Genomic DNA, 21,254 nt, shown 5'->3' with positions numbered 1-21,254 from the left:
GTCGATTACTCATTGTCTTCCCAGAAATGTGTGCATTCTCAGCTCTAACTTACACAAATAATGAATGACATCTCAATTGTTCCATTGTTCTATTATGCGGTGCTTTCCATAGGTGATTTGTCATGTCAAGTTCAAGCACACAACTCACTCCCACATATCTTTACCATTGTCATTTTGTTCTATGTATTTTCTTAGCTGTATGCTAGTATGCTAACCCAACAAACCAACAGATCACCGGATGGTGGCTTCTTATAACTAAAAGTGTTTATTTGCTTGCTTTGATCAGACGGGAAGCCTATTTCCACAGACGTGGTTGTCCTCGCAACTAACCTGGTGATCAGAGACACAAGGAGCCACCATGGGGGAATCTACGTGTGCAGGGCAAACAAGCCTCGCACCAGGGAGTTTGTTACCGCTGCTGCTGTACTGCATGTGCCTGGTAAGTGACAAATGCCTCTTGGGGTTTTGATAGCATCAGTCAGCAAATAATTGAACAGTGTTGAGCTGTAATTGTGTTCCACAAGTGACAGGTTTGGGAGATAAGGTACCATACTAATTTGAACAGTAATATTGACCAAAAAATAATATATTTTTTGATCTGCTAGTAGACGTAAGTGCAATGAATTAATGTCAAATTAAGGTCCAAGAAAATGCAACCAAACGGGAGCCAAACCAGCTGCATTTTTGCATGAAGAATATAAGCTGTGCAAACAGAAAATATTACTTAGCATTCGTTGTAAAACTGACGTTTTAGCAAAATAGTAGACATCACCACGTTTTCTTGGTTTCATTCCACGTTTGTCATTTTTCCACTTAACCTCTGTTTATGTCAGCCTCTACTGCTAAAGGCAGCAAATAATTGAACAGAACATTTGCTATTATGCCGTTTCTCTAAGGACGGAATACAGTCAAGAAGTAGCTCCCATTTGTTCGAACCAATTCCAGTGACACAATAGGCTACAAAATTTAATAGGCCCTGGAAAAAAACAAGACAAGAAGGTCCAGTAATAAAAGACTTTCTCAAGGCTGGCCCCACTTGGCATTAAATTAATGAAATCTGAAGATGTGATTACTCAAGCATTTCTTTTTTGGAAAAGAGCAATGTAGGTCAAAACATGATTGGGACACAAGTCTGCCTGTTTCACCAGCCCCTCCAGTCATTCTTCAGCCACCGGAGACGGTGTCCCTCTCCCGGGGAAACACGGCCAGGTTTGTGTGCAACAGCTCCGGAGAGCCCACCCCGGTGACGCGCTGGTTGAAGAACGGCAAGCCAATCCGCTCCCTGCGTCGTGCCAAGATCCAAAACCCTGGCATCCTGCTCATCAATCAGCTGGCGCTGGAGGACGCCGGCTACTACCAGTGCATCGCCGACAATGGTCTGGGCACCGCCTGCGCTACCGCCAAACTCACCGTCATTGTGAGGGAGGGCCTCCCCAGCCCACCTCGACGCCTCTTGGTAACCCCTTACTCCAGCACCACTGCCCTGCTCACGTGGGAGAAACCAGAGCACAACTCAGACCAAATCATCGGATACTCCGTGCACTGCCAGCGAGCCGCAGGTGGGGGTGGGGGGAATCGGGACTGTACGAGTGTCATGATGTTATCACTTGATTTGTATTACTGCTCAGGTTCAGACAACGTGGAGTACCAGTTTGCGATGAACAACGACACCACAGAATATCTCATCAGGGATCTTCTCCCCCACACGGCGTACTCCTTCTTTGTGGTGGCCTACTCCCCCATGGGAGCAAGTCGCCCGTCCGTGCCCGTTACTGTTGACATGCTCGAGGATGGTAAGTATTATACCTGCGGGAGATGAATCTCAATTCTGTATTCTGGCTTTGTTATTCTCTTGCTTGGAAAGACTTTATGGCCTCATTTGTCTTCCAGTGCCGAGCGCACCCCCTCAGCTGTCAATTGCCAGCACGTCGCCGACGGACATTAGGTTGATGTGGCATCCGTTGTCCTCGCAGTATAGTCGAGGGGCCGTCACCAGCTACCGTATCGAGTATAGCTCTCTTGATAATGGTGAGAAAGTCTTGTGAATAATGAACGTCAGGTCACTGTTTTCTTTAACTGAAAAAAAGATTTCAAAAATGAAATCTTAAGATATCATTTCTAAAATTCAACCTAAATTAAGGTAAAGGTTAAGGTTTAAGCACTAAGAGGCTTAAAACAAACACATTTTAAGATGACTATTCAACAACAAAAGGACCTGAAGTGTGGTTTCATAAGTTAAATTTGCTTATTTTTAAATTTAAATTATATTACTTGTTTTAAGTTTCATAAGTTGAATTTGCTTATTTTTCAATTTACATTATATTACTTGTTTTAAGTTCCAAGACTGCTGTAGATATGAGCTTAGTATTATTTCAGTCAATGCTATTTTCCCACAGCGGACACCGTCTTCTCGGTGGAGGTGGGCGGTAATGAGACCCAGTTCACGCTCAGGGAGTTGCAGCCCAACCAGGCGTACAGATTGAGGATAGCAGCTGGAACAGGTGTCGGCTTCGGGGTCCCGTCTGAGTGGGCTCAGCACCAGACGTTGGCCCACTACAACCACACCAGCCACCGCATGGGTAAGCCCGAAGACTTCGGACTTGTTGTGTGGGAATTCCCACGTCTTGGGTGGAGGATTTATGTGTTTGTTTTATTGAAGAAAGACATTTTGTCGTGTTAGGTTTCACAACATGGCCTGGTTGGTTTGGTCTGACTTGCAAGAAGAGCCCATTCCTTCCCCCCACCCCCTGCCCACCTCACCCCCGCCCCCACGTGCCACGCACTCATCACAGTGGAGCTACCATCCGAGCACTCATAGACATTAGTCGGCAGCGAGAACAATGCGGACGGAACAATGTGTCTGCCAGCCTTGGCAGAAATTGCAAAGTATTCAGCATCAGCTTGTCAGCCACTCAAAGCAGATAAAATGTAGGGCACGTATTAATTTAGGGGGGAAATGTAGCTAGGTCAAGCGCTTTATTAATTTCTACAGAGCAAGCATAATGAACGTTTGCATTTAATATCGCGCTAAGAGGTGTCAGTCAGCAAAGTGTCTGCCCACCACAATGAGACGCACGCTTATATGTTGGCCGCATGGCCGCTTGAAGCCATTCATTAGAAGACGGGAGGATTATCAGACTCGACAAATTATGTTTATTTTCCATTTAACCTATTCTACATGGAGGACATTTTCTGGCTATTGTCCAGATGTTCTTTTATTTCTTTCATTTTTTGGTTTTTGAATTTCCATCTGTTCCTTCGAGAAGCCCAAAATAACGTTACCAAAAAACAGCAAATGTGTTCTTTCGACAATAAATGTCCCACTAGAGTTGTCATTAGTAATGTAAAATGTCTGAACTATTTGTCCACCTAAATCCAATCAAAGGTCCCATGTCATTAAAATCCATTTTGTTTTACTGTTTCATAACAGGTCAAAATGAGTCTGTTACCTGATAGCTTAGAGCTAACACCACGTTAAAATGTGTAATTATAAGAAATTATAGACAACAATCCAAATATTTTTAGTACAGAAATGAAGGAGGAATCGCCCTTTTGAAAAGTATTTCCATTGTGTTTAATGAATCTACATAACATAGTTTCAGGTTATTGGTCGATCTGCCAGGACACTAAAACAATCATTCCCTCATGTCCAGTGATGTTCGCTCCTACTGAGCTGAAAGTGCGAGCGCAAGCTAGCACGCTCAACGTTACGTGGCAGCCCTCACCTAATCACACGGCCGTGTCCGGCTACAAGCTAACCTGCCGAGTTGTGGACGCTGACGGGGAGAAGACGACCCAGAATTACGTGGTCAGACTCCGTAAAAAGACCAGATACCATCTCCTCACCGGACTGGGTAAGATGCTTCTCATGTTATTTTAAATGAATCTCTACTTCACAAATCTTGTTCCATATGATACGTTTGTGTTAGTTCCCGACCAGCAATATGAAGTGAGAGTCTGGGCGTTCAACAAGCAGGCAGATGGCTCCGCTGCAGTGTGGAAAGGAAGGACCGAAAAGGCTGATAAAGGTAAGAATCACAGCGCACCCCAATTCAAACAGTTTTTCGTAGTCTGAAGTGTTTATATGAAGTTAAAAATAAAAAAGTTAGGAATCCTGTTCACTATTAATTGAAATTAAAATTGCCGGTGCGTACAGTTAAAAGGCAGTCCGAATGGACTTTTAACTGAATGTTATTGTTATATCATATGACTGCATTGAATCAAACTGAATCAAATCATTCCGCTTTGAGATATTCATACTTACCCCTATCATGCCACATTTACAGTACTGATAGTTTTTGTTATATTGTAAAATGACAACAAGAATCTCATTGCATCCTACCTTTGTGAATTGAGCCATACTAAATTGAATCGCAATAAAACTGAATTCTTCCAATTGAATCATATGAGACTCCATGTATCAATTTTCCAAGCTATGGATCAAATTATTTGAGAGATTCACAAGCCTAGTTTTTAATGATGCTCGAATTTTATAGAGCTAAAGGCTGCCTTAAATCAGGCAGAAATGTCAACATCCCAAAAATTGCCTATTTTTACATTCAAGCATCCTCGCTACCCATGCGGCCACCCCCTTTACCACCGAGCAGTATTCAGGCAGCGGCCAACAGCTCCACGTCGATCCGTCTCCGCTGGGAGAAACCTCGCTTCAGCACGGTGCGAATCATCAACTACACGGTGCGCTGCAACCCGGCTGGAACCACCAACGCCTCGCTGGTCACGTATCACACCAGGTGAGCCTGGATGTCTCTCATCATTTGCATCATCAATAACGCGTCTTGGCCTCTTGGGGTTGAGACAGGGATTATATGTTTAAAGAGAAGTGTTAAAAGAATGGATAAGATCCATGGTCCCCAACACTTTTTTGCACCACATACCATTTTATACATACATGGAATCTTTGTACTACAGTGAAGTGTTTTCACTGCACCCTCTACTTTCAAGTGACTCTTGACTAACTTTTTATACTTGACATGTGATGTTGCAGTGCTGCTCAAGAGATTCTGATTGGGGCGCTGAAGCCTTTTACCCGGTATGAGCTGGCCGTGCAATCCAACGGCATTGATGCCGTGGGACCCTTCAGCAGCACCGTGGAAGAGTCCACCTTTGCTGACAGTGAGTCTTTTCTTGGTTCAAAAATAAAAAGTTATATATATAGACAACACTCATTTGTTCAGATTAATACATACTGGGCAACATCCAGACATGGAAAATTGAGTACTGTACAGCAGCATTCCCCAACCTTTTTTGGCGTCACGGACCGGTTAAGTCAGGCAGGCAGGCAGGCAGGCAGGCAGGCAGGCAGGCAGGCAGGCAGGCAGGCAGGCAGGCAGGCAGGCAGGCAGGCAGGCAGGCAGGCAGGCAGGCAGGCAGGCAGGCAGGCAGGCAGGCAGGCAGGCAGGCAGGCAGGCAGGCAGGCAGGCAGGCAGGCAGGCAGTCAAAACACCACCCAGGTGTAGGCCAAGCAGGCAGTCAAAACACCACCCAGGTGTAGGCCAGGAAGGCAGGCAGGCAGGCAGGCAGGCAGGCAGGCAGGCAGGCAGGGAGGCAGGCAGGCAGGCAGGCAGGCAGGCAGGCAGGCAGGCAGTCAAAACACCACCCAGGTGTAGGCAGGCAGGCAGGCAGGCAGGCAGGCAGGCAGGCAGGCAGGCAGGCAGGCAGGCAGGCAGGCAGGCAGGCAGGCAGGCAGGCAGTCATAACACCACCCAAGTGTAGGCCAGGCAGGCAGGCAGGCATTCAAAACACCACCCAGGTGTAGGCCAGGCAGTTGACAGCTCCGCCATTTTTCACCCGAGTGTCCAAAACATGCGTCCGCACATCCGATGACACGACTGCAAAGTCCATCCTCGAACTGCGGCCTAGGGTCTCCTGGTGCCAAATGCACACATGGACATCCTTGTTTGAAACATAATGTTCATTATTGACAATCCGTGTCTAGCACAGAAGTCCAACAATAGAACATCGCTCGGGTTCATGTCGGGGGCGCCGTTCCTCCCAATCACGCCCTTCCTGGTCTCACTATCATTGCCCACGTGAGTAATGAAGTCACCCAGCAGATCGTCAGAGTCACCAGAAGGAGCGCTCTCTAGCACTTCCTCTAAGGATCCCACAAAGGGTGGGTACTATGAGCTGCTGTTTGGTGCATAGGCACAAAAAACACTCAGGACTCGTCTCCCGACCCAAAGGCGGAGGGAGGCTACCTTCTCGTTATTACAGGGACCGAACCACCCTTATCAGTTGGCTCGGCACCTTGTACTCCCGAAGTATCTTCCCCAGAACTTCCGAGGGACACGGTCGAATGCTTTCTCCAATTCCACAAAACACATGCGGACTGGTTGAGCGAACTCCCATGCCCCCTCAAGGATCCCACCATCGGAGCCAACCCACCACCAGGTGGTGATCAGTTGACAGCTCCGCCATTTTTCACCCGAGTGTCCAAAACATGCGGCCGCACATCCGATGACATGACTGCAAAGTCCATCCTCGAACTACGGCCTAGGGTCTCCAGGTGCCAAATGCACACATGGACATCCTTGTTTGAAACATGATGTTCATTATTGACAATCCGTGTCTAGCACAGAAGTCCAACAATAGGACATCTCTCGGGTTCATGTTGGGGTCACCGTTCCTCCCAATCACGCCCTTCCTGGTCTTACTGTCATTGCCCACGTGAGTAATGAAGTCACCCAGTAGCTCGTCAGAGTCACCAGAAGGAGCGCTCTCTAGCACTTCCTCTAAGGACCCCACAAAGGGTGGATACTATGAGCTGCTGTTTTGTGTATAGGCACAAACAACACTCAGGACTCGTCCCCCGACCGAAGGCGGAGGGAGGCTACCTTCTCGTTAATACAGGGACCGAACCACCCTTATCAGTTGGCTCGGCACCCTGTACTCCCAAAGTATCCTCCCCAGAACTTCCCGAGGGACACGGTCGAATGCTTTCTCCAATTACACAAAACACATGCGGACTGGTTGAGCGAACTCCCATGCCTCCTCAAGGATCCCACCATCGGAGTCAACCCACAACCAGGTGGTGATCAGTTGACAGCTCCGCCACTCTTCACCCGAGTGTCCAAAACATGCGGCCGCAAATCTGATGACACTGCTGCAAAGTCCATCATCGAACTGCGGCCTAGGGTCTCCTGGTGCCAAGTGCACGCATGAACACCCTTGTTTGAACCATGGTGTTCATTATTGACAATCCGTGTCTAGCACAGAAGTCCAACAATAGAACATCGCTCGGGTTCATGTCGGGGGCAACATTCCTCCCAATCACGCCCTTCCTGGTCTCACTATCATTGCCCACGTGAGTAATGAAGTCACCCAGCAGATTGTCAGAGTCACCAGAAGGAGCGCTCTCTAGCACTTCCTCTAAGGATCCCACAAAGGGTGGGTACTATGAGCTGCTGTTTGGTGCATAGTCACAAACAACACTCAGGACTCGTCTCCCGACCCAAAGGCGGAGGGAGGCTACCTTCTCGTTAATACAGGGACCGAACCACCCTTATCAGTCGCTCGGCACCTTGTACTCCCAAAGTATCCTCCCCAGAACTTCCCGAGGGACACGGTCGAATGCTTTCTCCAATTACACAAAACACATGCGGACTGGTTGAGCGAACTCCCATGCCTCCTCAAGGATCCCACCATCGGAGTCAACCCACAACCAGGTGGTGATCAGTTGACAGCTCCGCCACTCTTCACCCGAGTGTCCAAAACATGCGGCCGCAAATCCGATGACACTGCTGCAAAGTCCATCATCAAACTGCGGCCTAGGGTCTCCTGGTGCCAAGTGCACACATGAACACCCTTGTTTGAACCATGGTGTTCATTATTGACAATCCGTGTCTAGCACAGAAGTCCAACAATAGAACATCGCTCGGGTTCATGTCGGGGGCACCGTTCCTCCCAATCACGCCCTTCCTGGTCTCACTATCATTGCCCACGTGAGTAATGAAGTCACCCAGTAGATTGTCAGTCACCAGAAGGAGCTCTCTCCACTGCTTCTCCCTTCTGAGACACGTGGTCACACAAATTATTGACATTTATGTACAATTTTGACATTTTCAGTTTGGGTGTACTCACTTTTTTTGCCAGCATTTTCCACATTCATTGTTATATTTTGAGTTACTTTGAAGCAACAATAAATTTACTTTGCTATCCAAGCTCTACAGTGACTACTTAACATTGTATTAAAAGTGTCATTTCTTCAGTGTTGTCCCATGACAAGATATAATTAAAACATGGCAGAAATAAAAGGGGTGTAAAAATTGATTGCGTTACATAAACAATTTCACTTTTCAAGCAAGGCAATTTATCGGGTTATGAATCAGGGTGCTCATTTGGTGAATAGTTTGCATGGGGTCCCTGGTAGAGTGTAATCAAAAATAAAACATCCGGGAGATGCTAAAACACTTGTCGTAAAGTATCACCTTTGCAAATGAGTGATAATGACTTACTTGTTTGCTGTTCTCAAGTATTCAGATCGTTCTTAGCCCATGCGTTTTAACGCTATTTGAAATGGAGACAGCCGGCATTTGATTACAACCTAGAACCAACCTAGTATTCACTGCTAATTAATCATAAAAATGAACTATATGAACAAAACGAACACGATGAACTTAAATAAACTCGTCAAATAAAGTACAAGATGAAAAAATGCCAAAATGACTTACTTTGCCACGGGGCGGTCTGTTGAAGAATTGAACCACTGCTTCCTATGTGGTCGTTTTTTTTTCCGCACCTGACGCGTGTGCAAACAACGGAGCAAACACCCAACACTGAAACGCTAGCTCGCGAGTTCCCTCTAATTGTCAGAACCCTGTTTTTTCTCAACCCAGTTTTTTCTCAATAAAAATGAGTGGGGAAGCTGGACATAGGTGTGAGTGCGAGTGCGAATGGTTGTTCGTCTCTGTGTGCCCTGCGATTGGTTGGCAACCAGTTCAGGGTGTCCCCCGCCTACTGCCCGATGACGGCTGGGATAGGCTCCAGCACGCCCGCGACCCCGAGTGTGGGGACTAAGCGGTTCAGAAAATGGATGGATATATATATATATATATATATATATATATATATATATATATATATATAAAAACAACAAATGCAACTATTCATTGAATTTGTTTTTTTTTTATACTAATAGAAGCTGTTTATGTTTGAAGCGAATTGTATGTAGCAATGCCATGTTGGTTGCATTAGAAGACAGATTGTGTCCCGTATTATCTTCCCCAGCAAATACACTCGGTGAACAAAGAATCTTTGTTGAACATCCTGGTGCTATTTTATAATACTTCTGTTGAGACTATTCTACCATCTAGGTACAGCCTATACTGTATTGTCTCACGGGAAACGTCGTCTGTCGCAAGAGCCACCTTCCAAAGTTGTCATTTTTCGGACAGGCACGGCCACATTGGACAATCGTCCAGACCCCGGACGTTGTCCGGATAATTGGAAGTCCGGGAAAGACCGTATATTTGAATGGAATTGAGTGATGAATAGGGAGGGAAGGATGGACAGACAGATGGATGGATGGTTTCTAATGTCTGAAATCGTCTGAAAGTCTGAAAGTTAGATGCTTATGTATTGGATGGCTGTCAATCAAAGTTTGGCTCGGCAGGTAATATGAGATTGTGTGTTCAAATGAAATGACCACCGCCAAACTAGCTTCCCTTGCCTCCCACTCTTCGGGCTGTACCCAGGTGGCTACAATATGAGGACGCAGATGGTTGTCACATAGCATTTCCAAACCCCCACTAAGACAAACACACACACACGCACCCCAGCTGAGAACCTTATTTGTGGCTTTTAATTACCGACTGCTGCACCCACAGCTCATTCCCTCTTGTTCTGGTTCCATCAGGGCCTTCCTCTCCGCCGCAGGAGCTGCGCCTGAGCACCATCGACTCGTCCTCAGTGCTGGTGAGCTGGCGACCTCCACTGGAGCCAAACGGTGTCATCGTAGGCTACAGGATCTTGTTCAGCAGCAACCTGAGCCAACCCGAGCATATGTGGAAGAATCTTTCTCAGGATGGTAAGGAAGTAAACACTTCAGGATCTCCATCACAAGAGATGACCATTCATTCATTATTTTTTTGCACCTCCCTAAAAATAAAAATAAAGAAGCAGATACTAACATGATTGCACTTATTACACACTCCAAAACATTTGTTTCTATTTTCTCTACCATACAGGCAGCATCACCAGTATTGTGGTGCGGGGGTTATCCAGTGGCACCCATTACTTTTTCAAGTTGGGAGCATCCACAGAGGTTGGAGCCGGCCCTTATTCTCTTGTAAAGGACACTCACACACCTCCTGACCAATACGGTATGTGCCATTGATAACCCATCTGCATTCCTTTGAAGCAGAAATATCTTTTCCTCAGTTTTAGATATTTCTCATGTGTCTTAAAATATTTCCATGACAGTCATTTGCAGTAGGTCTTGGGGACTGTGTGTAGGTGGTGCACACAGTAAACACAAAAACACACATTTAATGTCAAGCATGACAGGTGGGCAGGTACTCCAGAGAAGACACATGGCTATTTATAAACAAGCCATTAAAAAGTCAATGTTCCATAATATGTCCCGTTTAATATGAAGTCTCAGTATTATGCTTATGTCGTCGTCATGGTCTGCTGTGCTGGCCATGATGCACAATGAATGGGAATGACATAGATGGCGTGTGTGTGTGTGTGTGGGGGGGGGGGGGGGGTCCATCTGTTTCCTTTCGACTCAGCTGCCAAAAGGATAAGATGGCATAAATGAATATCAATGACGAGATTTGAATGGATTGCTATTCAATTTTAGTCTTGTCTTACATAAAGAAGTGGCGTTCACTTTTACTTTATTTTGTTCTCTTTGCAAAACAGGAGCTATTTTGCCCACAAAATTGACAAATTTGGACCGTGTAATTTCTGGGAAGTAAATTGTGTAAATAATTACCCTGTGGATCTACTGCCCCTTGGTGGATTGTTGAAAAATTGGAAATAATACCTCAAACATTTACAGGCAGATGTGAAAATTGATTTGAAAAGAATCATTCTAAATGAAAGCATTGCGTAATGACTTGAGTACCTTTCATTTGAGAGCTTCTTTGTCACTATTAAGTCACAAATTAAATAAATGGATAGATTGTTTGGGGTGTTTTTTAATTGTAAGATGAGCCTTCAACAACATATATACAATCTGGTCTTGCAGAAAAAAAGTCAAGACAATTAGTATAAATAAAGTATAGATACATCTTTATGGAATATAAAATGCAGTATGTGTGTACATCTCGGGCACTAATACTTTTTTTTTTCCACTAGAGCTGGACATACATGCAGTGACAGGCATCATCGTTGGAGTGTGTCTGGGACTCATATGCATCCTTCTCTGCATGTGTTTCAGTTTCCGCAACACAAAGACCAGGTAATGCTGCTCACTCAAAAATTCTATCCCAAGCCCAAGCAAGACAATAAGAATGGGAGTCACTTTTATGTGTGCCTCAAATAGTGGGGGATCTGCTGGCCTGGACTCCACAGTTGTAACCCCCCAATACAGGAGAGGGGGCTACCCAAGTCCCAGCCGCGCACCAGAGTGCGGCAATTGCCACGAGCTGGAGACGCTAATGCCTTCCACCGGCCAAGAGTCTGGTCAGTCGTCGGCAGAAGCCCCCGAGGAGGAGAGCCTGATGGTGAGCACCCCCGTTTGTGTTTCATGTATTGATTCCGGCGCATCCCATTATCATCGCCATTTACAGGCTGCTTGGAACGGCTCCATCAGTCACAACTGGGCCAATAGAATCACCCGATACAGAGACACCGTCACAGAAGACTCACCGGGATTCATTGCTGGGGAACTCGATGTGACAAACAATGCGGTAAATGAACATCTCACGTTACGTAATCATCCGTCAACCGCCCAGACCATCAAAAAATGACCAGTGATATTTTGTGATGGGTCAATTTGTGTTGCTGCAACATTTTGAAGTGAGAAGTTCCGTCCTTGCAGGATTGTCCAAGCACATCCCTGTCCAATAACCAGGTGGAGGCCGAGGTCATCGTCCACTCTGAGATCTCTGACCCGCTCGGCGGAAAGGTCAAGGCGGACTGCCAGCGGGTCAAGGACTGCAAAGCCACCCGGGGCCCTTCGTTAGAACAGACCGAGGAGAACCTTAAACAGTCGGGGCCGAGCCAGCAAAGTCTTCCCTCGACAAGTCCAGCAGCCGAGGAACCGGAGGTGGTTCTCGCCGGCCCGAAGCGTGACTCAGCACTGACCAACGGCTTCCACTCGCCGAAGTCGCCGCGACCCTTGCCCAAATCTGGGGAAAACGGGGATGTTCGATGCTGCCCTTCAGCACAAGCAAAGACCAAGTCTTCTGGTCTCACCCCGGTTCCTTTCGTCACTTCAGGCCTGGTCCACCCTACCTCAGTAGCACACGGTTACTTGTGCCCGTAGTCTCCGCACGCCAAACGGAGACATTCTTACCAGGGACGATTGTGACTACGAGCCTCATTGTCGGAATTTCTTTTGTACCTTGAAGGCACGCTTTCATACATATGTAAATACATGATAGTCTATTTTTAGAGGTAGAGTGCTTGTTGTCGGAGTATGCGTTGTAACCATACATTCCTCTGAGCTGCGGAAGCAAAAAAAAAAAAAAGATTCAGCGCGGTCCTCTCAATGACAGGAACCAAAACGGAAGCGCCGGTCCAGTGGGTCTCACTGAGGATCCAAAAACAATTTTCAGAATGTCCAGCACCCGTGTCTCTCTCTGGTCTCATGCTGTCTCAGGGTCACATACAACTGGAATGTGTGCCGTCGTATCTCAGCGATTCAAACCACGCACGTTTTGAAGTGTGGCGTTTCGTATTGCCGTATCCTCAATGCACAACACTTGACTGCAAATGAGCCATTGAGAGCGAGATTGGGCTCATTCCATTCTGAGTTCTATGGGCTTTATTTTCATGTTAAGTTGTTAAGTAAATGTTTCTTGTTGAGTAAATAAAAAATGAACCGCATGTGATAACCCTGCTGGCGACTTAAATCTTTCCCCACTTCTGATGATTTGAAATTCAAATTAAATCTGGATTTAGACAAATATTCTTCTGGAAAATGTACTTTTTCCCTATTTAATTTCTTCGCTTCAACTTCAAAATGACAAAAATGGAGTTTGCCCACTTCAGTTCTTAGTGGCTCAAATGCAAACCAGTAAAAATGGAGTGTCATCTGATCCTCACACCCGTACAGACTTTAGTCAAGGTTTATTTGTTTTTTGTGTTTTCTATGTTTTGTTTTGTTTTATTTACAAAGAAGTGTTACGTCCACACAGTGTAGGGAAATGGAAAAATCAACAACTATAAAGTCGGGATATTACAACAGAAAGAATTGCCATGTTGCCAAAACCCATACCTTTTGTAAACCAAACAAAAACAGTTACCAGAATCAAGTACCAAAACAACAATAAATTCAGATTTATAATACGAAAGTTGAATTGAAGCCATCCTTGTGTGAGAATAATTGTAATTTTAAGTTAAAGTAAAAAAATGTTGTGAGAATAGTTGTAATCTTGACTGCAGACAAACCTAATCCCGCTATCAAGGGAATTACATTTGTTATATGAAATTACTCAATCATGTGGTAAGTATTTTAATTTGAACAAGTGTTAAATAATTTGTTACTTAGCAGTATTATGGGAACAGTTAGGTTTTTTGTAGGGGGGAGGAGTCATGTTGCGAGAAATGACAAAATTATTCTATAGACAGGTTTTTTTTTTCCGTGTCATCTTGCGTCGATGGTTGAATTCACAAATCTAGACACAGCTTTATTTTAGTGAAATTACAACTTGATACTGACATGTTCTAGTTGACTTGTCAGAATTATCCTCACGTGAATTTGACTTTTTGTCATTTTAACATCATCTGATAGTTTTTGTTGTTGTTCTTTTCATTGTGGCCCGAATACCTACTCTGTATTTTTTCAAATTTTAATATCTGATTTTGAGAAGCATGTGGAGCTTGGTTTTATCATGAGATGTTGCTGCCACCTGCGGGTATATAGGTCACAACAACAAAAAAAACATCCACATTCTTCAGGGATCATTTGGGGGTACTCAAAAGTAAAATTCAACACACTTAAGTTGTCAATAGCCAAACAAGTATTTGAATTGTAAAAGTAATGAAGTAAAAAAAAAAAAATGAACTGGTGCATTCCGACTCCTTATCAACCACACTACCTCTTTTTTTTTTTTTTCAGTTCAGGTCTTCGTTGTGACTTTATGGCATCAGTGTAGCTAGAACCTTTTCCAGTGTTATTCTTTTCATATGCCGAACCACCGCCAATTCAAACAGCTGATCATAGCATGGACCATGTTGCTGTGTTAGAGCTTTTGGGGATTCTCCTATACTAGGAATTTTCCACCATCGTCAAAATGGGGTCAAATGGTCCATCCCAAGTCTCAACCCATTTGTGTATTCTTACATTTTTCCAAATGTCCATAATTGAATGGTTACATTTTGCATTATGTTGATGCATTGTGCTGTTTCTAATGCTGCATTTAAAAGAAAACAAAACTGAAAAATGTGATTTTTACTTTTTTTTTTTACTTTACTCCCAGTTGAGAGAAGCACATGGGCAAATTCATCTATAACCAGCTTGAAGAAATTTGACTGATTATACCATACAGTAAAACATTTGTGTTATGTTTTTGTTGTATGAGACATCATAGTTTATCACAGCTATTATGGAAATTGGCATGACAATATGTCGGTATTTCCGCTAAAGAAAAAAATTAGTAATCGTGACTGCATTTTGTACTTTGTACTGTATTTTTTTTTTCAAACGAGAATCTCTGAGCAATTTGGGCAAATATGATGACTCAACTTCAGTCTCAGGATGCTTATTTCATTATTATGGAAAATGACTACATTTTGTGCTAGATAACAAATATATATCTTGATGAATGGCACAATACCCGTAATATAGATTTGGCGATTTGGTACCACCTGCAGGCCATAAATCTTTTTTTTTTTTGCCATGGTTGTGGTTATTCTTTTTTTTCTCACTTTCAATTTGGGCAAACCTTTTTCAAGTCTTTGGTTTTGATTTGCTTAGCTGGTTACCAACAATGGAACGAAAGTGTGTTTCTTATGTTTGCATGTATAATTGTGTTCTCACAGGTGGTACCTCAAAACCTGACCATGTACAATATAAGTACATCCCAATGCAATACAATTGACTTTTTTAATTTTTTATCACTGTACATAACAGGAGTAACACAAGTGGAGAAAAATGAATGTGTTCAAACCTTATCGCTGATGGTCACTTATTGGCCAGCTTTCACTACGCTTGAACTCTGTCAGTTCCATCTGGTACTGTATTATTTCATGATTGAGTTTATTGCAATATTTCTACACAGAACACACACCGACGCACGTTCATAACTGTAAATAAATATTGAATGTTCAGAGAATAGCGCCACAATTAATCCAAGGGAAATATTACATCTACATATATTTCCCAGGTACATTTCATTTGTGCATTTGTGCACCCCTTACCTCACAAAGGCTTTCTGTAATCGAACCTCTTCTCGTGATAATTTAATAGGACTTTGTACAAAAACACAACATTATTAAAGAAAAATGATCTGTTTGGGCTAAGGATGCCTTTCTTAATCGTTTATTAAATATATTCTTCCTGTCTGTGAGAGGAAATCAGGCTGTGTTTTTGCTTCTTTTGGAGTGATGCGCTTGAAGATGGGCAAAGATGGCAAAATAGTAACAATAAATTGGAAATTTGCTAAATACAACATTTATGTGAAAATCTAATTCAAGGAGAATTCTGATACCGTTCTTTTATTGAACCTCATAGAAGTGTACCTGTACCTAAATTTGTGACTGCTGGACATTGTTGTCATTTATATTTCAACCACAAAGGGGCAGTGTGGTCATTCCTAAAGATTTCCTTGCAGCAACCGAGATAAAAAAAAAAAAACAGAAGAAACGTGCCACTCCTATTAACAGTTTAATCTTGCAATTTGCGTGCTGTGGTGAGCTCAACAGACACGCTTTTAAAAAATGTATTTTGATGACGTTCAAAATATAAATAAGCCTGTTAAGGTGACAGTCAAGACAGACGGTTATGTTCTGACGTCACATGTCAGAATCCTTGGAGAACTCCAATAAAGGCGCATGCAAAACACGTCACTCATCTCTGCTCCGGTGACAAGGTGACATATCCCCCCCCTCCCATCATTTTAGTCACCCTTAAAACAAAAACGGTGCATTTAGGTGTAAAAACAACTTGACCGTTGGAGACATTAAATGTAAACTATATGGGCACATAGTGTAATATTTTTTTTGATTGCTTGCTGATAAATGTGTGTTCGCACTTGCATGTTTACATCATTGTTTGCATCTTGTGTATTTTCCCTCCAGCTGCTGAGAACCTTCCAGGCCGCATCGTCATTGCATTTCATCTGAGAGTGGAGCAAAGTGTGCGGCAAGTCAAGTAAAAAGTGAGATACTATCTGTGACAGGAAATAATGCTGCAATCACACCTTTCATTTTCTTCTTCTTCCATTACATTGGCCAACAACTTATTACTATATTTTTTAATCAGTTGTGCAAGTAAACTTTACTTGATGAATTTTTCAAACTGATTCAGAATCTGCATTCATTGCTTGACTACCTCTTATGTAGCATTGCATATAAGACAAACGTTCCTCAAGACAATGTTTGTAGTTAGTAATATTTAATGATTTTTTTTTTTTTTTCAATTAAACCCTTTGCATCAGGTTACCCGGACAGAGCATTTACTGGCTTTTTGATTCTCTTCGGTTTATGTCCTGCACTCATGCATTCCATTCTGCAAAATGACTTTCAACACCTCTTCCAGTTAAGATGCATTTTCCTCTTTGTCAGCGCAACTGTGGGCTATAACCTGCCAATCAAATATTCCCTAAAGCAAACAGAGACAGAATTAAGAAGATTGCAATGGAAAGATAAGGGAGGAGGTAAATGAATGAAGTCTGGGAGAGAGGGATTTGGAAAAAGTCAACTTCAATTAGACTTCTTATCTCCTGCCTTAAATTCTACATAAACATCCAAAATGGCCACTAAAATGAAAGGTTGTGGGGGCACAGCTTGCCAAAAAAAAAAAAAAAGGCAGGAAACTGGCACTAATCCTTCTGGAGGGTCAAGATTTTGCATTGCTTTTTACTACTGTCAGACAAATTTCTCTCATTATATACATTATATGTCTTATGTTTCGTCCCATATATCGATTCTTCCACTTTTGGACTATATTGTGTTATTTTAACAAATCAAATTTAACAATCTTGTCACTTATTTCCCAAAGATTTCAACACTCCATTAAAGTAGACCTTACGCCCCTTCCACACACACACATTTTAAAAGAGTTCCGAGTCTCTGACATGCTTTTGTCAAATTGATATTTGTGTAATTGGCTCATTTTAGCGGCTCATCAATTTCATTCTTTGTGCCAGTCCTCGTTTTGCTCTACATTGCCGGGCTAAACGGATGCAAGTGCTGTATTTCACAAGCTAATGCTGTTATTATAACCACTGCAGCTTTGCTTACTTCCTGGCATTGGCAGTTTACAAATTCACGTAATTGCTCACTCAGAGAAATTTTCAGTTCTCAAAAGATGTTGGAGTGCCTCTTAAATGTCACACTTGAAGAATGGGCAGGCACTCCAGAGAGCAAGTACAACATGTTATCCTTTTAACTTGTATTGACAACTGGCTAAAATGGTGAGTGATTCACCCAACATGAAAACCAAGATGAAATGTTTTGGATAAACCAGCCAGCGTTTGGGAGAGTAAGCAGCCTTGCTGGCAGTTCCCGATGCAGGAAAACTTAGTTCCACATCGGCGAACAGTACAGGCGGACTCTCAGAGGGCCGGCTGACCCACTTTTCAGCTCTCCAAGTAAGCGTTGCGCATCGTACTCGGCCCATTATCTCAGCTGCCGACCTCGCGCAACGGCAACAACGCATGGCGGCCATTAACGGCTCATCCTGAGAAATATCATTACAAGTCATTTGTCTTTGGGTTCTACCGAGACTGTCGCTTTACTTTAGTCTTGTCATTGGATGTCTGTGAAAGAAGCAACTAAGCTTTCTGTTATGAAACGTGGAAAAAAAAATTTTTAACGAGTATTTTTTTCAAATAAATTGGCCTTCAGATCATGTGTAAAATTGAGCAACAAAGCAGATATTTTATAAACACAAAAAAGATGTAAGCTGTTCTGAATTTTACCAAATTGCGACACCCCACTCACCTAATTTACATAACAACCTCCTCACATGGGAATTCTCTACTCATGACTCGGAGGCTGGCCTAGGGGAAGATTCGACACATTCAAGAAGTAGCAAATCAAAGCCAAAAGTGAAGTGAAGTGGAGCTGTGTTGTTTTCAGGGTTAGCTTCTGATAAGCAGCACATATTACAATGTTCATTGGCATTATGAAATTCTTACATGTTACATGTAATTCTTACACTGTAAAAGTATGTCCATTACAAATCAAGATCAAGCTCTTGCTCTGTATTGTCCAGGTGTCCCTAATGAGACGTCGCATCGAATCACCTTTTTCCGAACGTTGACTGCCCGAGTTGGCATAAAGGTCAATTCGAGTGAATATCGTGAAGGCAGCTGATGTCCGACTGATCTTCACATCAAGGTACTATGATATATGGCTGTTCACTTTCATGTCAAGTGTGTTACCATGGTAACCCAATAGGGCTGCTGATTATTTGAAAGACCGTTTAGGCGTAAAGTCCATATGTTCATGTCATCGGGATTGCGATGCTCAGTGAAGAAAAGACACAGTGTAACTAATCATTCCGTGGTCTTTATGGCGTGAGGAATAGTTTCTGGGCTCTGAGTGAAAATAAACACAGGGCTCATTGCATACAAGAGAGTTCCATTCCATAAAGTTTAGCCAACAGAAAATGTGACTGTGAATTGACGGCTTGGCTCGTGATTCTTTGTCTGCTAAACTGCTGGCACATTAAAATGTCATTAGAGATATCGGTCGCATTCAGCGGGGTTGTCACTGCCTGGTGTTCGTCGAATGTGCTTTGGGAAAGCGTATACCTAGAAGTAGGAAACCTGTCGTTTCTCCTGATATTCTTAAAATGACATCCATTCTTATAATTAGACTTTACACAATGGAGATTTTTGGGAGTTATTAAATTAATTACCGAGCCACTCATTTTGTAGACCAGTAAAAAACATCTATGTCTTGAATTTGGATGTATTAGTTTTTTCGCTAAAGAGGGGTTTTGGTGAATGCGCATATAAAACTGGTGGGGTTTGGTACCTCCAATAAGGTTAAGAACCACTGCGTTAGATGGACAGATGGTTGGATAGTTAAACCAAATAAACAAAAAAAAAAACACCTGACGAAGAAAATGAGTTGTATTGACACGAGCTGCAAGGATCACACTCCAGAGGCAGACTCAATCTCGTATCGATTTTCCCCACATTCTCCAGAGACCGCGTTGTCCTTTTGGACTGGAGCTCGTCTACTCCTAAGGGGGTTGAATCACATAGATGAGTTGATTGCAGCTGCAGTTTGAAGAGAAAAAAAGGGTCAAGTTCTGCTGCGAGATGAGAAACTCGTCTGAGAGAGGGTGAAAGTGATGAATGGAATTCTGCTGAGCGCACACACTCACTTTTGAGGGATTGCCTCCGTAAAGTTAGAAACTCGTATGTCCACATGTGGGTTTGTGGAGCACCTCTAAAAATATCGATAGTGCTGACATAATTATCTCGGCTCACATACGTACGCACATAAATCAGATGAAGGCACATGAGCCAGGTCACTTGTATACGAGATTCGTCACTTCACACTATTGTGGGACTCGAAATCATGATCAAATGAAATAAAAATGGTAAATTAATTATGATGATGATGTTGAATAAAATAAATTATTAAAATGATGTGTTAAAAATAAATAAAAAATAACGGCCAAGTGAGATTCGAACCCTCTCGGGAAAATGGCTCATGTTGAATGTGCCATTCTTTACTAACTGAGGTAAACAGTGACTTACTATTCAAGTGGTGGAATGATACTAAATCATAAGAAATAAAATGATTAAATGCAATAAAAATGGTAAATTAATTATGATGATGATGTTGAATGAAATAAATTATTAAAATGATGTTTTAAAATTAAAAAATGAATACATGAATGAATAAAAAATAACGACAAAGTGAGATTCGAACCCACTCGGGAAAATGGCTGGTGTTGAATGTGCCATTAAGAATGAATGGGGGATTTTAAGGCGCAAATTTGCTAATTACGCAAAAACGGTAAATGTTATGAACAAATAAAATGGTAGTAAACATGCTGTGAATTTTTGGAACGTGTGAAAGTTGGAATGGGGTGAATCAGTTAAAGCATGTGGGAGTAGTTAGGTGTCAAAAAAGTGGGAGGAATAAGTTGTTTAATAAAAAAATAAAAAAAATAAAGTAGAAGAACAATACTGTGAAGGCCTTCACCTTCACACTAATAAAAACAAAATAAAAAACATGTTTAGTACCAAATTTTTTCTGAGCTTTTTTTAATCTGAATATCTAGATAAACTGTATGTCATCTTGTATGAATGCTGATGGTGGGAATATGTCCATTATCGTTTTGGCAAAGGCAAGGTTGGATTATGGGTGATGTTGTCGCCCCCCCCCCATAAAACATTATTAACAGCACTGATAATGTTTTAAAGAGGGACATTATGGAAAATTGTCTTTTTAATTGCTTGTATACAAATGGTAGTTTCAATCAAGTAGCAAATTAAATTGCATAACAGTTTTTTTTTTTTTGCTTTTTTTTTTTTTTTTGAGCTGCCTAACTCCCAAAAATGCACAAGCCGTTCAGGAATGACTAATTACTAGCACCACACGCACAACTCCGTACACTAATAGAGTCCACAAGTGAGGTCAAATTCCATCAAGTTTATTTTACATGTAACAAAAAGTTCCTCTCGACTGCATATACACTCCCCACCCCCATTGACTGAAATCCATTTCGTGTACTCGACATGTGATCCTTCGTGTCGTCAGCCGTGTGCATTAGCGGTATAATCCAGATCACATATATACTCACTCTTAAGGCAGTTTTTTTTTTCAACAGCGGCACTCTGCATGTCATACATCACAAAAGACAGGATATGCTTGTCCCATTGTGGCCATTACCTTGAATTGCGTTCAATGACATATAAAGGTTCTGCTGTAAC

General features: G+C 42.7%; 2 protein-coding genes across 4 annotated transcripts in view; both read left to right on the top strand.

Moving 5' to 3' along the window:
• Positions 1 to 14,882, top strand: part of igdcc4 (immunoglobulin superfamily, DCC subclass, member 4) — a 38,814-nt gene extending 23,932 nt beyond the window's left edge. The window contains exons 6-20 of one of the 2 annotated variants that reach the window (XM_085908497.1): positions 287 to 439; positions 1,149 to 1,559; positions 1,629 to 1,793; positions 1,891 to 2,028; positions 2,397 to 2,579; positions 3,654 to 3,854; positions 3,930 to 4,028; positions 4,565 to 4,751; positions 5,006 to 5,133; positions 9,875 to 10,045; positions 10,206 to 10,340; positions 11,323 to 11,425; positions 11,510 to 11,690; positions 11,757 to 11,876; positions 12,008 to 14,882. In XM_085908497.1, the coding sequence (XP_085764623.1) occupies positions 287 to 439; positions 1,149 to 1,559; positions 1,629 to 1,793; positions 1,891 to 2,028; positions 2,397 to 2,579; positions 3,654 to 3,854; positions 3,930 to 4,028; positions 4,565 to 4,751; positions 5,006 to 5,133; positions 9,875 to 10,045; positions 10,206 to 10,340; positions 11,323 to 11,425; positions 11,510 to 11,690; positions 11,757 to 11,876; positions 12,008 to 12,454 (2,822 nt within the window). In that variant the 3' untranslated portion in view covers positions 12,455 to 14,882. Of the gene's footprint in view, positions 1 to 286; positions 440 to 1,148; positions 1,560 to 1,628; positions 1,794 to 1,890; positions 2,029 to 2,396; positions 2,580 to 3,653; positions 3,855 to 3,929; positions 4,029 to 4,564; positions 4,752 to 5,005; positions 5,134 to 9,874; positions 10,046 to 10,205; positions 10,341 to 11,322; positions 11,426 to 11,509; positions 11,877 to 12,007 lie in introns of both variants that reach the window. The other variant, XM_085908495.1, reaches the window with a different exon arrangement.
• Positions 14,883 to 16,222: 1,340 nt separating this feature from the next.
• LOC147059488 (uncharacterized) overlaps positions 16,223 to 21,254 on the top strand; it is a 168,437-nt gene continuing 163,405 nt past the window's right edge. For both annotated transcript variants that reach the window (XR_015065688.1, XM_085907955.1), the window contains exons 1-3: positions 16,223 to 16,319; positions 16,432 to 16,511; positions 18,572 to 18,696. The gene's annotated coding sequence lies outside the window, so the exon portion shown is untranslated. The remainder of the gene's footprint in view (positions 16,320 to 16,431; positions 16,512 to 18,571; positions 18,697 to 21,254) is intronic.

Source organism: Syngnathus leptorhynchus, chromosome 3, assembly GCF_054491065.1.
Source record: "Syngnathus leptorhynchus isolate UIUO chromosome 3, UIUO_Slep, whole genome shotgun sequence".
Classification (NCBI taxonomy): domain Eukaryota; kingdom Metazoa; phylum Chordata; class Actinopteri; order Syngnathiformes; family Syngnathidae; genus Syngnathus; species Syngnathus leptorhynchus.
This window is presented reverse-complemented; position numbering and strand designations above follow the sequence as displayed.